General features: G+C 54.0%; 1 protein-coding gene across 1 annotated transcript in view; it reads right to left on the bottom strand.

The window, feature by feature from the left end:
• MICAL3 (microtubule associated monooxygenase, calponin and LIM domain containing 3) overlaps positions 1 to 14893 on the bottom strand; it is a 200002-nt gene that overhangs the window by 27339 nt on the left and 157770 nt on the right. The window contains exons 21-26 of the mRNA XM_008578162.1: positions 12056 to 12300; positions 8264 to 8401; positions 3448 to 3561; positions 2492 to 2638; positions 1987 to 2069; positions 9 to 856 (exon numbers count right to left, since the gene is read on the bottom strand). Coding sequence (XP_008576384.1) covers positions 9 to 856; positions 1987 to 2069; positions 2492 to 2638; positions 3448 to 3561; positions 8264 to 8401; positions 12056 to 12300 — 1575 coding nt within the window. The remainder of the gene's footprint in view (positions 1 to 8; positions 857 to 1986; positions 2070 to 2491; positions 2639 to 3447; positions 3562 to 8263; positions 8402 to 12055; positions 12301 to 14893) is intronic.

Raw genomic sequence — 14893 nt, 5'->3', positions numbered from 1 at the left:
GTGGGCTGGAGGGGGGCGTGAGCATGGTGGAGTCTGAGGTGTTGAAGCTTTGGCTGCCCAGGGTCTTCATGTTGGAGGAGCTCCCTTGCAGGCCCAGGCCGGAGCTGCTGGACAGGTCCCTCCGGTCCTCGTGGGAGCTCTTCGGTTCTCTGTCAGATGGCGACTTAAGTGTCAGCGGCGAGGGCTGGTCACCATCTGACTGGGGCAGGCCCAGCCTTTTAGGAGCAGGCAGAGGCTTGAGAAGATGGAGCCCCTCATCCTGGGGGGACTTCTCAACTGAACAGGATTTTAGGGACACAGGTTTGAAGAGGGGCGAGGGGAAGAGGGGCGAGGGGAAGCGGGGCTCGGGCCCCTTGCTGCGATCCACAGGCATGAGCCCGAGGCTGCGGCGGATCTCGGCGCTCTTCATCCAGAACTCCTCCACCAGGTCACTGCGTTTGAGGGCCTCATCCACAGCAAGAGGGCTGCTCAGTCTGTCCTTGGTGTCACCTGGGCTCTTCTTGGGGAGTGGGGTCAGTGGGGTGGAGGTTTTGGCAGCAACAGGTTGGAAGCATATGGGGGACTTGGTGGGGGATGGCACGGTGACCTCGGAGGCAGGCTGTGGCTGGGAGCAGATGGGGAGCGGGGTGGAAATGGAGGGGGCCAGCGGTGACAGGTGCTGCGAACTAAGTGGTGAGGTAGGAGTCTTGGCTTCTGGCAGAGCCCCTGGCTGAGATCGGATGGGAGCGGGCACTGCCTTCTGATCACCAAGGGCTTCAGCTCTGGGCTGCTCTCTGGGGAGCGAAGCCTCCGGGAAAAGGTGCTTCTCAGGTGATCTCACCTTGGTGCCAGCAGAGGCAGGAGGGACTCGGGCCCCCTACAGAAGGGGAAGAGAGACAAGCTGCTCAGAAGACAAGGGTTTTAATGGTCAGCAAAAATTCCTCAGGGAGCTTTCTCTCTCCAAGGGCCTACACTTGTTGACATAAATTTGCTCCATCCTTTTAGCTCTCATTCAGATAGCTCTGGGGGAACCTTTCCCACTTTCTGCTCTGTTTGTTCAGTTTTTAGAACCACTCAACTTTGCTTTCAGAGTTTGGTTCATTTGAAACATGTCCTATATTCTTGGTTGTCTGAAATGAATACTGGCCAAAAGAACACTGATAAATTTAGCTCTCACCTCCCACCAGCAACCCCCAGAGCTCCAAGATCCCTGATGTTTGAACATAGAGCTGGCACTGTACGATCTGAAATAGTTACTTATTACAGTCTGTATTACAACCAAGTTGTCCTTCCCTGGAAGCTCAAAGATCACTAACCCTTCTATCACCCCATTCAGGTGTCTCAGTAAAATAAAGGACCCTCCACAACCACCCTGAAGGTGGTGGCTTCCTAGAATACCAAAGACCAAACCAAGCAGACCCAGGTCTTGTGCTAGGGCCTACCTCCCGGACCTGTGCTCTGGCCAGTATTTCCCAAGCCACGTTCCACAGGACATATTGCTGCAATCTATTTACATAGCATTCTGCAATGTACGGCTCATACATCACTGGCAATCTGGATGCGTATTTTTAATTTTAATAATTAGATGTTTATCTTAACATAATACTGAGAAAAGAATGTTTCTGTCCTATCAAACCAATGATCCCATAAATATTATTGCTTTAATTTAAAAACAAATCGGCCTTTAAGATGGGGTGGTGTGTGGGCACGGCAGAGCGACCTGGGCGGGCCTCAGGCCTGAGGTCAGTGTGCAGCAAGGTTAGGGCAGTGCTGCCCGACTGCCCCAGCCCCACGAGGGGGAGCTAGGGTCCCCAGGCCGCACCTGCTGCTAACGGCTACACTTAGCACAAGGAGAAAACATTTTTTAATGTTCCTCAGAGGAGGGTAGTAGGGTCCTTAACCTCCAGTCTTTGTGGGGTTCAGACCATAGGCCCTCACACAGAGGAGTTACTACACCCCTCTGGGTCCCATTGACTCCATTTCCCACGGTGAGCCTCAAACCCTTACCTCTGCCGTGGGGCTGTGGACTGGAGTAGACAGAACAGCTGGTTCCTGAGGGGACCAGAGAGGACTGGAGGCTTGGGCAGGATCTGAAAAGAACGGACACAGGGACTTAACAAGAGGAAACCACCCTGTTCACGCTAGGAGGACATTGTGCCATTGGCCAGCATCTGCGGTGGTGGGAAGGAGGTCAGACACCAGGGGTTCCTGGCTCATGTCTCCTTGCAGCACCCTTGGCTGGCACCCTCAACAGCATGAGTCAGAGCCAACGGTCTTCATGTGTGTGATCTGTGTCCAAAGCTCTGAGATGTCCCTCTACCCTCTTATATCCCCAAACAACACAAGGAAAGGGGCTGCTGGCAGAGCTGGTTGCAGAGGCCGTGGCACAGGCAGGCTGGGGAGGCAAAGCATTGCAGCTGCCTCCAGACCCACGTCCTCTGCCACGCTGGTGCTCACGGGGCTCTCCACAGCAATTCTGGAAGCTGTTTCTTCTGCCAACAACGAGACTCACCTCTCTCTTGTCGCTTTGGCAAGGCGAGTGGCTCTTCCTCCTCATTTCCCGATAGCCTCGGCTCTAGCTCCACTCCCGCCTCAGCCAGGTGCCGTGCGTGAGGCTCCGCTTCAGCATCTGATGGAGTGTCGTCAGACCACTGCTGATCTGGTGCAGGGAAGAGAGGACACAGAGCTGGCATGCACCCTGCATGAGGCCATGCCCCCTCTGTCTCCTGCCGCCCTCGGAGAATGGCCCAGCCGGCTGGTCAAGCGCAGTGCAGTGCTCGAGGGCTGGACCAGCTCCGGGTGTTGGAAGCCCCGCCCCTGCCTGGGGACAGACCCTGCCTGCTGGTCCACCCAGCTTCAGAGCACACACTGTCCTCTGCAGTGTGGTGGTGTCACCAGAGCCTGTGGTGCTGTGCATTCTTTTTAAACACAGCAACAATGATGCAGGACAGGCCACAACAGAAAGAAACTGTGTGTGTCTGTGGAGGCAGCCTTGCTCCGTGGACCTCTCACTGGCCCTGACACAACACCCCAACCCCAAGGCTGAGGTCTGCACCTCAACAGTCCTGACTGGACTTCTCATTTCTCTCTAGCCTCACCTCCGCCCCTGTCCCCCAATCAACCATACTCAGTTTCTAAAATGCCATCTTCTGTGTCCTGTGTCTAGCTTTCAGAGGGCACCTACTGGCTTACAGGCCTGTATAAAGCCCCAGATTTGCTCAGCCTCTCAACCACAGCTGGGTGAACGCAGGCCACCTCCAATGGTGGCTCTCAGGGGTGAGTGAAACGAGACACCATCAAGTTACTGGTGGAACAAGGAACGAACCAAGAGACCTAAGGGTGTCCTCTGAGCTCCTTGCTTTGGCTTTAAAGTACGTTGTCTGTATCATTCCTGATTTCCAGTCACTCTGGCCCTGTCCCCACTGGGGAACGAGCAGTCACCAGGTAGTGAGGAGGCCAGGCTCGTACCATCGTCCAGCTCAGCGCCAGTGTCCCCTGGGTCCCCCTCTTCCACTGCCTCGCCTTCTATCTCTGCCAGCTCCGAGTCCACATCTTCTTTCAGGTCGTCCTCATCTGATGGGACTGCAAAGCAGAAATATTCCAAGAAAGAAAGAAAAGGAAAGACAGGTGGACGGGTGGGAAAGAGGTGCTGCTTGTCTTGGGCTGCAGTGCAGAGGCCATGCGGAGAAGGGAGGATTGGCCCGCCTGGGAGTTCTCTAGAGCAGCACGGCCGGGGAGGCCCTGGCCCCCAGCACAGCGGGGCAGCGCTTCTCGACTCTGATAGGCCCAACAGAAGGGGCAGAGCAGCTGAAGGCCAGGCTTTGCCTTTTCCTCCGGAGGCTGCTGGAAGAGAGTCGTTTGGAAGGATGGAGGGGAAAGCTGCTTCTCCAGGCCCAGCAGGCACCCAGTTGAGAATTCAGCAGGGGCTCGTGCCAGGCCTGAGAGGACTAACCCGTCCCACACATCCTCATGATAACATGACCAGAAGGACCGCTTCTAACCCCTATCTTTCAGTGATAAAACTGAGGTCCAGACGGTCTGGGTAATCTGCTCATGGTCACACTGCTCAGCCCAGCAGTGTTGTGTGGAAGCGACACAGGACCACTGAGCAACAGGACTCCGACGGCCCCTCCCCTTCAACTGGCAGAGGCTGCAGCTTCTTTGGGGATAATTTAGAGAAATACCCTTTTTAAGCACAGGGGGAGGGCCTGAGGGGATACTAGAGCTCACTTTCTGGCCTCAAGAGTAGCCTCAAAACATACGAGCACCGATCAATTTCACTCCTCCTGAGGAGCAACCAGCTCCTGCACACCCAGGACTCGCCCAACAGCTCAGAGCAAGCACTGCAGTTAAGAAAGTAGCAAACACCACTGAGAGGACGTGGAGACCCTTGTGTCACCTGAGACCCAGGCAGCCTTGGTCAGGTGTCCTGAGGGCTTCTTCCAGGGTTCTAAGCCCAGCCACCCTCAATCGTTCCTACAAGTTTTCATTTCAGGAAAAGGGGTCATGCTTTGATCTGCATACACCAGAGCCTGAGGACCAAAGCCCAGGGCAGGTGAGCAGCAGAGGCACTAGCTGCGGCGCAGTTGTGTGACAATGGGAGGGCAGGCCATTGGGCAGCTGGACCCCCCATGGTGCATGTGTCCTTTCCACAGGTGACCTCATGATCTGCACCCCTGATGCCTTCAGGATGTGCACAAAGACAATGGCTCCAACAGAGTAGCCGCCACCAAGGTTGATTGTCACGAAAATCATGGAAGTGACCACCCTGGGGGGAGAAAGGAACTGTGACTAGGAAGGGACACGTGGAAGATGCTGCAATGCTTTACCTCTTGACCTGGGTGGTAGTTACATGAGTTCTTGTTCCTTTAATAATTCCTTTAGCTGTGTACACAGCTTATTGTTTGTGCACAGCTTGTAAGATGATGGTTCAAACACGGTTTTTGGAGAACTCTATGAGACAGGTTTGGAATAGAAAGGACAGACATCCGGGTCACAGGCAAAGGTGAGAGTTCCCAGACGGGCTGGCGAGCAGGCAGTGCCCCATTCCTCCTCCTGAGACACCAGGGCAGCCCAATGCCGGGATGCCCCCTGTCACGATGGCATTTGCTGGGAAAAATACTGGGGAAGAATTACTTAATTATTTCCCCGGGTCAAACCTCTGTCTGAGAGCGCTGCCTCTGCCACTGACAGCAGAGGGTGTGCCAGCACCAGGGAGCGGGAACTCTGAGGCACAAACCAAACTCGCCAGAGCACTGCTCTCCTCTGCTGAGCTCGACTTCTGGACTTCGAGTTCATCACTGCACTACATCATTTCTGACAAGGCTGGTGGAACCAGAACGACCCAGTGGACAGGGTCCACTGCGCTGACAGGTCGGCTTGAGAGATTCTGTGCGTGCCTGGGCACAGAGATGGTAACTCTACTCTCTCGGCAAGTGAACTGGAGCGAGCACAGAGGAGCCACCACACAGGACTCCCCGGTGAGGCCTGGCTCAGGTGCACCGCACTAGCCTGACCCAGTCCTGGTCCGCGGTTCTTCATGTGATTCTCTTACTCAGAGTTTCTACTAAGAAACACCAGCTGTAGAGCCAGAAGGGTAAGACATTTACACTCCTCGGGAATACCTTCAAAGGAATAAATGTCACAACATATCAAAAACAAACACGTGAGGGCCAGCCCGTGGCTCACTCGGGAGAGTGCGGTGCTGACAACACCAAGGCCACGGGTTCAGAGCCTATATAGGGATGGCCGGTATGTTCACTGGCTGAGTGTGGTGCTGACAACACCAAGCCAAGGGTTAAGACCCCCTTACCGGTCATCGTTAAAAAAACAAAACAAAACAAAAAACAAGTGAGAAATGTCAGCGCAGCAGCAGCAAATGTTGATAGAGACACAGCTCGAGGGATGGAACTGGGGATTAGATCCAGGTTAAAACGAGGCACGGCGTGCGAGCAGCTGCCACACTGTGATGAAAGCCAAGAGTCGCTGACAGACTTAGTTCTTGGGCTACTCCAGCTGCCAGCTGGGAAGTCCTGACACCTCAGCCTCGTCCCGCCATCCTGGGGACACACGCTAACTACAATCATAAGCAGCGGCTTCTGTTCACAGGGCTAATGGCTTGGGGTTGGCTGCACTGGGCGTCGGATGACATTCTCTCTCCTCATGGCCCTGGGGAGGCCCAGCAAGTGTGCACCTACTTTTTCTGCTGCCAGCGAGGACAACGGGATGGGCTGGTGAAGATCTATGAGCTCCAGTCCTGCCCAACTCAGAAGGGACCGCGAGGACAGCGGTCCTCATTTGGGAGCAATGCTGCCTCTCTTCAAGTGGTGACTGAGGACACGTGAGGGGCTCTGGCTGTCTTAATGGCTGGGCTGGGGATGGGGCTGTTACTGACATTCAGCCCCACGGAGGCCAAGGATGTTAAACATCCTGCAAAAAGTGTCCTGCCCAAAATGCCAGTGACCCCCTTGTTGAGAAACACGTTTCCAAAAACACTTAGGAAGGACAACTAAGGTTTTTCAACTATTTCTTGGGCTAAGTACTTAAACAGACATGTACACTTTAGTCTGGAGATCCAGCTGATGACACATCAGTTTGTACCCAGCCTGTCCTACCTTCAGCTGAATAGTGTCCATCCATCCTCTGCTCTCTCCTCTTCACTGATAAGTTTTCCATAACCCCCTCCCCCAACCTTTTGACTTTCCTTCCTGACACTTTGGTAGGTTTGTGGAATACTATCTGATTCCTCTACTTTCCCACTGAATTTCTACCCAACTTAATTTCAATAGACTTTAAACCTCAGTGCTAAAAAATGTTCCTTCAGCCCTGCCCTTTATCAGCAAAGTAAGCCTCAATTACTAAAAAACAAGTTTGTCTCTGTCTGTCTACACTGCTGACTGCTGCCTTCCTGACGTGCCTGGAGGTTGCAGGATGGCCCATGCAAGGATGGCCGCCTAAGGGAGGCATGCACGTGGCCCCACCCGCTCCTCTGCGCCCTCGCATGCACCAGCAACAGGGCCAGAGGTCTAGTGTTAAGGTACCAGCGAGCCGCTGAGAGACAGAGAGAGAGAAAGAGAGGTTACAGTGAAGGGAGAGAGACCAAACATCACCAGACTACCTCCGGAGACCGTCTCCAGCCAGGCCTGCACTGCTGCGCGGCGTATGGAGGGAAGATCGGGCACTGAATTTAAAACAGATGATAAACACAAAGTTACACAGCAATGAGCATTCCCAATGAGGAGAGCTGAGGTCATTCCTGAAGTCCCACATAGAAGAGAAACTGAGATGGTATCGCAAGACAGACGCCCGTCCGGCACCACCGAGGAGCGACAGTCCCACTGTCAGCCTACATGGTGGGTGTTCAGGACGAGAGAAGAGAAAATCCAAGGAAGCGCCAGCATTGGCTCAGGTCTGCAGGGCCATCCTGAGCTTGCAGGCCAGACCAAGGCCTCTCTCACCAAGTTCTGCAGAGCTGCTGGGCATTTACAGTAACGCAAAAGCCGGTACCAGAGCTTGCCTATAGGTGAAGACTTGGGGCTGGGGAGGATCAAATGTCCCATGAAATGCTACGCTCCATGCAGGCAGGAGCTGCCCTCTTTGTCACTCAGAGCTTGTAACAAGTGCTGAATGAACTCATGAAGACAGAGCGCTGGAGGCAGGGCTGCTGACACCGAGGATCCATGTGTGGAAGATGCGTGTGCTCAGGAGTACGACACGGCAGCCACCACATCCTTCAACAGCCTTTTTTTAAAAAATTGTTATTCCCTAAAAGAAGCCAGGATAAGGCACATCTCCATTCTACTGTGAAACACAGATCATCTCACCTAAAGCCTGGAGTTGGAAATTATGGTAGCTACTTTGGAGCCTCCTTGATATAAATCTCTTCTTAAAACTTTATTTCACTTCAAAATAGGCTCCCCACCATCCTGCCAATACACATTCACACCCAGACACACCCCATGAGGAAAGCACCAGAATACTTCATAAAGTGGGGAAAGAGAAACCTTGCTTAGAAATAAGGGGGAAGGAAAGCAAATTCTTGGTGTTCCCAAGGTCAGGCTCATTTTTCTATTTTGCATCAATGGAGAAAGAGCCCACAACCTCTTAATCCACAGAGAACTTTTCATATCCTCAAATGAAGGTCAAGGGCAATCATCACAATTAACGTCAGGAAAACAAAACATTCTGCTGGCTCATACTTTTGAGAAAACTGATGGGGCAGCCCTAACGGAAGGGCCTCTGTAGCAGCAGGAGGCACGCTGGGCCCTGGTCTGGAAGCGGTTACCTCTGGAGGCAGAGGACTCGGGGGTTGACGCCGTCCTCTCCTGCTGCTCTGTCTCACGAATGTGTGTCCAGTGCACGTCAGCCTGGATCTCCAAGGGACCAGCTGGGTTTAAGACCTCCTCCAGCCGCTGGCTCCCAGCTACTGTACCAGGTTCAAGGGGTGGAGGAGATGATGGGGAGGAAGGAAGGAGAAAATAAACAGCCAAGGAAAGGAGGGGATGAAATGTCACAGGAAAGAAAACAGAAAGAAAAGTTACAGTATTTACAGCATCAGTCTGAGTGAGAAAGAGGTGACAATGGAGAACATGCACACACATGCACATGCATGCACACACACGACTTCTATTCATTTGATTAGATTTCGTCATTTCAAGCTTCACATGTGCTCTTGACCTCAATGAAGAGAAGAACCACACATTCCAATCCCAAATGCAGAAAGAACTTTCCTTTCTGATGCTCTTTTCATCCTAACCTGCATTTCAGGGACCCCCATGTCAAGTTGGAAAAAAAGAGCAGATTAAAACTGGCCTCTGAGGGGCTATCCCTCCAGGAGTCATGAGGAGTCAGCTGTCACCTGGCACAGCGTGAGACCCCCGGGTATGCACCACTCCTGCCCCTTCTGTGTGTCGCACGGCAAGGTGCTTACCACCACCTGCCAAGCTGATGGCTTCTTGGAGACAAGCCAAGTGATAAGGGAGAGGGGGATGGGACGGTGTCATCCTGTCATGAACCAGCTAGCAAACATGGGACAGAATGTACTTTGTTGGTGCTTTAGTTTATATCTTCTGTAGCTAGAGCTGCTGCTAGAGAGAAACATTCCCCTCTGTGATGGGCCTCGTGCTGTGTGCTGGTTCTGTGGCAGGGACACAGATATGGGAAGGAGATGGAGTCGGGGAGGCAGGGGCTGGGAGAGGAAGCACAGCTCTATCCTGTAAATGCCCAAGGCTCTGGTAGTTTGAGGTAGGATGGAACCAAGATCACCCTGCTTTTCCTGAGGTCAAAGCCTTTTGCTGAAAATTCTACCTTGTGTCCTGCTGATCCCCTCTGGACACAAGACCTTGTTTCTCAGCTAAATGAAAACGTATCAGTGGCCCTTTCAGATTATTCTTGCTGTCAGAGCCCAAGAACTCTGCATGCAGCCCCTGCCCTGTGGGTTCCCTCTAATTAGTGCCTGGACCATGCCATACAGTTGGGTTAAGATAAAGGGACAGGCAGCAACTTGGGGAAGGGGACACTATGGGAGGAAAGATGACTGTGCAGACATCAAGGTGCCACATGACCTAAAGGACTCTGGGTTCCTGATGGAGCCAGTGTATGTCACCTTTCCCTCAACAACCCAACTGGACAATCTGGCTTTGCTTCAGTCACTATAATGACAACATCTTCAGTCCAAATGTTGAGGAATGTGACACGGGCAAAAAGTACTAATAAGACCACCACACTCCGCTGCATGTGGGGCATCAGCCCCTCACACATGCCTTACTGGGGCTGCTGGTCTCTACAGACTCACAGACTTTTCCCAAGATCAATTAGCCTTTATGGTGCTGGACAGGGCTGAACCACAGCAAGACACCAGCCCTGCATGTCTGAGGACTGAGGAACGTTTAAGTCAGAGAGAAACCCTTGCTCTACCTCCCAAGCAACAAAGGGAAGAGAGTGCTTGTTCTCCCTGAGCAAAGTTCTGCTCCTGTTAATACAACAGCATGAAGCCAGCATTTCACCCTTCCTCAGAAATGTTAAAGGCTCCTGTAGCAGTGATCTGGGGATGTCTGCCTTAAAGAAGCTGAGTCTTAACTGGATGAGGGGGACTTGCTGCACAATGTCCAGGGCACAGATGGGGCCACACTCCAAAAGGCTGTCTCTGGATTCTCCCGAGGCTCACCTGCTGCTCTGCATACAGCTGTCTGTGTAGGGGTGGGTGCCAGCTAGACACATGCAAAGGCTCTCAGCACAGCTCCAGAAAACACAGATCCTTTCATGTGGGACCAGCTCTTGAAGGCAAATTCTATCCTGGATGCTAGGGAGCCAGGGTACAGTGGGCGAAGAGCAGAGCGTGTGACCTTCCATATACCCGTGTCTTGTTCTTTTGAGAGAGGCCAGAGCCCTGGCAGGGCAGGTACCTGTCCTGGGACAGTACCCCCCATCTACAGCAGGGGGAGCCAGACGCCTATGCAGCATCAAGAATCCCGCAGGGGGACAAACAGAGAAAGGGGGACGGACGGAGGGAAGAGCCACCTCCAGCTGCAAGGCAGCAAGCATGCTGCCACCACCCCACAGGCTTCAAGATTTGCTGCCCACAAGACACACACTCTCCAGGCAGGAATGCCAACACAGGCCCCATCTGGGAGCACCCAGAGTTAGGCCGAACTTGCGGGTATGTGTTCACTAGTTAAAGCCTGCTCCTTACAGGTTTGGTCTGGACCTTAGGTCCAATCAAGGAAATTAAGTCTACCTGAGGGAAAGCTGGGCTAAAACCTCCTAAGCAGGGAACAAGCTGACCCTGAGCTGTGTTGGGGTTAGAAGCCACTAAGCGTTAACCGTCAGATGGAGGTCATGATATCTGGAGGGACAGGAACTAAACACCTCTCCCCTGGTGAGCCGTGGCCGTGATCACCCCGGCTAGCAGGGGCGTGGGCAGCTCTGGACAGCATGGCTCTGCAGGCACAGCCTCCTTCCTGCACAGACCTTACTCATCTCTCCCAAAGCGGGCTGAGCACAGAGTGGCAGGCCACCCAGCACTGCCCATGGGTGCTGCCTGCCTGCAGGGGACGGGGAGAGGAGGCCTTGGCCCTGTGCACCCCGTCCCTGTGCCCACCTCACTGGGACAGTGCTGCAAGCCGTGCAGCTCTTGGCTGCTCAGGAACTTCAGCTGCATTGGAGAGGGGCTCCTCATCTGGCCAGCACTCCGGCCTTGCTGTCCAGAGAAAACAGACCCGGAGCTGGGCTGGGCAGCGAGCACACCAGATTTCAGGAAAAGCGGAGATCAGCACCCGGGCCCGGGGCTGTCCAGAATTTAATCTGCTCCTCTGACCAATGGCAGGAGGAACTGGTGCTCGGAAATTAAAAGGCCCTTGTCCTTCCCATTCATTTCATGCCGCGGGAGAGAGCACAGCCCATCTGCAGGGGAAGCAGGACCCCATTGGCCCTGGTTCCTTCCTCACCATCCACCAGATTTCTGAGCAACCAGGAGAGGGAAAGAATGACCCTCTTTCTCCATAGGCAAGAAGCTACCAGCAAGTTCTTCCTCAGACAGAGCTAGGGACAGGAACTGAGTCGAAAAACCTCGAGTCCAAGGAGAGAGAGTATTTAAGAGCCACCCAGAGTGACTGAAACCGAAGCTAAGCTGCTCCTTCTCAGGACACCGGCCCAAGAACATCAGCCTGCAGGTCGCCAACTGAACCCCATCCAGTGGGTGCTTCAGCTCACAGCAGCCTCCAACACCCCAGACTAGGAATCAGGGAGTCCTCTAGAAACTAAATTCCGTTTTCTTATTAAAATGTTTCTTTAACTGAACCTAAAGGAAAAAAAGAGAGAAAATGGGCAGGCGAAGAGAACATGCACCTGATCTGGATGAAGTCCTTGGACCGCCCTCTGCCTCCCCTTCCTATTTTTAATAAGAATGTGTACAGGGGACATGATGTCAGGTGTCCTCGCCTCTGCCTCGTACCTGAGGTCAGGGAGAGGCAGGAAGGATCATCCTGGGTCTGTGGGAGGTGAGTCTGTCACCCTCACGCACGGGACCCTGGCCTCACAAGGGATGGGTCAGGCTTAGCAGCAGAGATGTTTCCCTGACCTTCGCTGGACTCCTCCTCCTCGTCCTCCTCCTCGTAGTCGTCATCGTAGTCCTCCTCCTCCTCCTCCTCATCCCCGGGCTCGAAGCTTGTCAAGGCCTCTAGCTCCTCCCCACTCTTCCCCTGCAGAAGAGCGTGGATCCTCACGGCCTCCTTCCAAGGAACGCCGCCCAGGTCGGAGGTGGGCAGCCGTGGCTCGTCCTGCTCCTCCTCCTCCTCCTCCTCCTCCATCTCAGACTCGGAACTGCTGAGGAGAGGAACACACACCCACAGTGAGGAACGACAGAGCCCCAGAAGGGGAAGGTTGAGAGCCACAGCCAGAGACTGTTCGTCCCAGGCAAGGCACAGGCAAGGCACCTGCTGAGCAGGAGGGGAGAGAGGGACGCAACAGAAGGGACGGAAAAAGTGGCCACCAGGGCAGGACGAAACGCATGCCCACGCAAGCCAACGCCCCGTGGGGTGTGGTGCTTTGACTCAGCAAATGCCAGGGTCGCTGAGTGGTCTCACGGAGGCCTCAAGGACACGAATGGGGGCAGTGGACTCGTTCTGATCCAAGCGCATGACCTGGGAATGGAGAGTGGAGAGAGTCCTCTTCCCTCCTGTTGCACGCCACAGTGTGGCACGCAGAGAAGGCTGGCAGTCAAGGTGCATACCCGGTGGGACTGCAGTGAGGCCACAGGCCCAGTTTCACGGTGTTCCCCAAGGGCCCTGATGTGCCAAGCCCTGGCCAGCCACTGGGGGGAGCATGCGGGTACAGTGCGCAGCAAGCACCCGCTCACTGCAGTTACGGCAGACTCTGGAGAAACTGTGGGGAAGTGGAGATAAGCCCAGCCTTGGCATCCGTCCCTCTGGACAAGCAGCAGCATTACCCACAGCAAAGGTGACACAGAAAAGCCCCTCACTCTCAAGGGGAGCTAATATGCAAATGTGTCCTGAGGAGGTGAGGGAGACCTGCAGGGCACGGTGGGCTGGGCGGAGGTGGTTCAAGTGGCACGTGGAAGAATCTGGCCCTGTAAAGTGTGGCCTCTGGACTGTGACAGTTTTCACTCCTGGTGCTATTTTTGCCTTCACATTTTCATTAGTCACTTTCTCACTAATGAACAACAATGTGCACCCCAGTGCATGTCATTTAATACCATTCAAACATGAAACAAGGATGGGGACGCTTCTAGGCCGCCTTGATGCTTTGGTGGGCAGAGGGAAGGCCACCTCATCCCTCCTTCATGGTGGAGGGTGCCCGGTGGCTTGTTCGAGGCTGTCCCGGCACCAGCGAGCAGGATGAAGCTGCTCTGAGGCAGAGAGGGGCCTCAGTGTGGCCCTGTCCTTGCTCCGTGCCACATCATGAGGATGGCTGCATGTGCCTAATGTGGGCAACGGATAAATACCTTGTGACAAGAACAACGAGGCCCCACGTACAGGTATAGTGCTTCCTGGGCTAGTTTTAGGACAGCTCAAGGCTGTGGGAGCGTAGCACGTGAGGCATGGAGCACAGAAAGGAGAGCAGAAAGGTCAATCCGTGCCTCTCTCCATGAGCTACAAGCTCAGCCCATCCCTGAGGCCTTGCTACTGGCTTCTGCAGACCTAAGACACAAACAGCCTCCCTGTTTTTCTGAAGCACAGAGAAACCTGGCAGGTGTTGTGAACTGTTCCCTTCCAGGCTATCATTTTCACAGGACCTTGGGTCTCTGGGTCTGGCCAGGGCCTTACCTCATGCAAGATTCGTGGTGTGAATTCGCAAGGCTCATTTGACCTTTCCTGGTTGCTCCCACACCTGCACCTCTGGGTCTGGCCTTCTGTGAGGCTGGGGGAAGGTGCACAAGGCAGAGACCCCCTTGTACTATCTCCTGGGAACTTTTTAAGTGGAGAGAATCCTTATATACACCAGAAAAAAATGCAACACAGACAACCAACGTCTCCTTCCCTCTGGGAGAGGAGGGTGACTTCTCAGAACACAGCCTCTCAGGAGAGAGGGGGCCAGAAAGCTGGTCACCACAGTCGCCCTCCCCTCATGGCAGGTGTCCATGTGTGCAATGGTAACAGCACGCTGTCCCATCAGGCTGTGTGATCTGCTTGCCTCCCTGGCCTGGGTCTGCTCTGCTCGCTGGGGTCCTACCACAGGATCCAGTATGGCCAAGATGCGCAGGAATGTACCAGGGACCACAAACACACCAGAGCAGGCTGCCCCTAACGTCAAAGGTGTCAGAGATGACACACCTCCCTGGTGAAGCCTCCATCAGAAGGAGCTGATGCTTCTAGTTGGAAGAATATCTAGCAGAAGTCCTCCCTGCGACAATTTACACCCCATGACTCATCCCAAAACCCCTCCCTGGATTTTCCCTTGGGTGTCTTCTCACTGGAGCACTGCTAGGGCCTGGCAGGAGGAAACAAAGCCAATAGGCATATAAATTAGAATCTAGAAAGACAAGGTGTGCTCGGCTTAAATAAGCCAAGCAGAGGTTCCACTGTGTCAGGAACGGCAGTCCCAAGGATGACAATGATCAGCAGTAATTGCTGTGCCGCACAAGGCACATCTGCAGAGCTCACCTCACATACAACCACTCCAGGGCACAGCTGGTATTTTTCCCATTTTTTAGAAACTAGGAAACTGAAGGCTAAGAAGGCTGATCACTTGTGTGAGGAGAAGTCAGGACTCCCAGCAATATCCATGCCATGCCAGGCTGCACCTGGCTGGCTGGGTCTCCAAAAACCCACTAGCAGCTGCCAGGGTGGCAAGCCCAGGAGGAAGGTCGAGATCAAGCTCAGAAACCTTAAAAAGTGGAGGCCAGAATTCAGGCAGGCCCTACCACCCAGGAGGCAGCCTGGGCGATTTTCAAAGAGAA

The sequence above is a fragment of the Galeopterus variegatus genome, unplaced genomic scaffold (assembly GCF_000696425.1).
Source record: "Galeopterus variegatus unplaced genomic scaffold, G_variegatus-3.0.2 Scaffold73, whole genome shotgun sequence".
Classification (NCBI taxonomy): Eukaryota; Metazoa; Chordata; class Mammalia; order Dermoptera; family Cynocephalidae; genus Galeopterus; species Galeopterus variegatus.
This window is presented reverse-complemented; position numbering and strand designations above follow the sequence as displayed.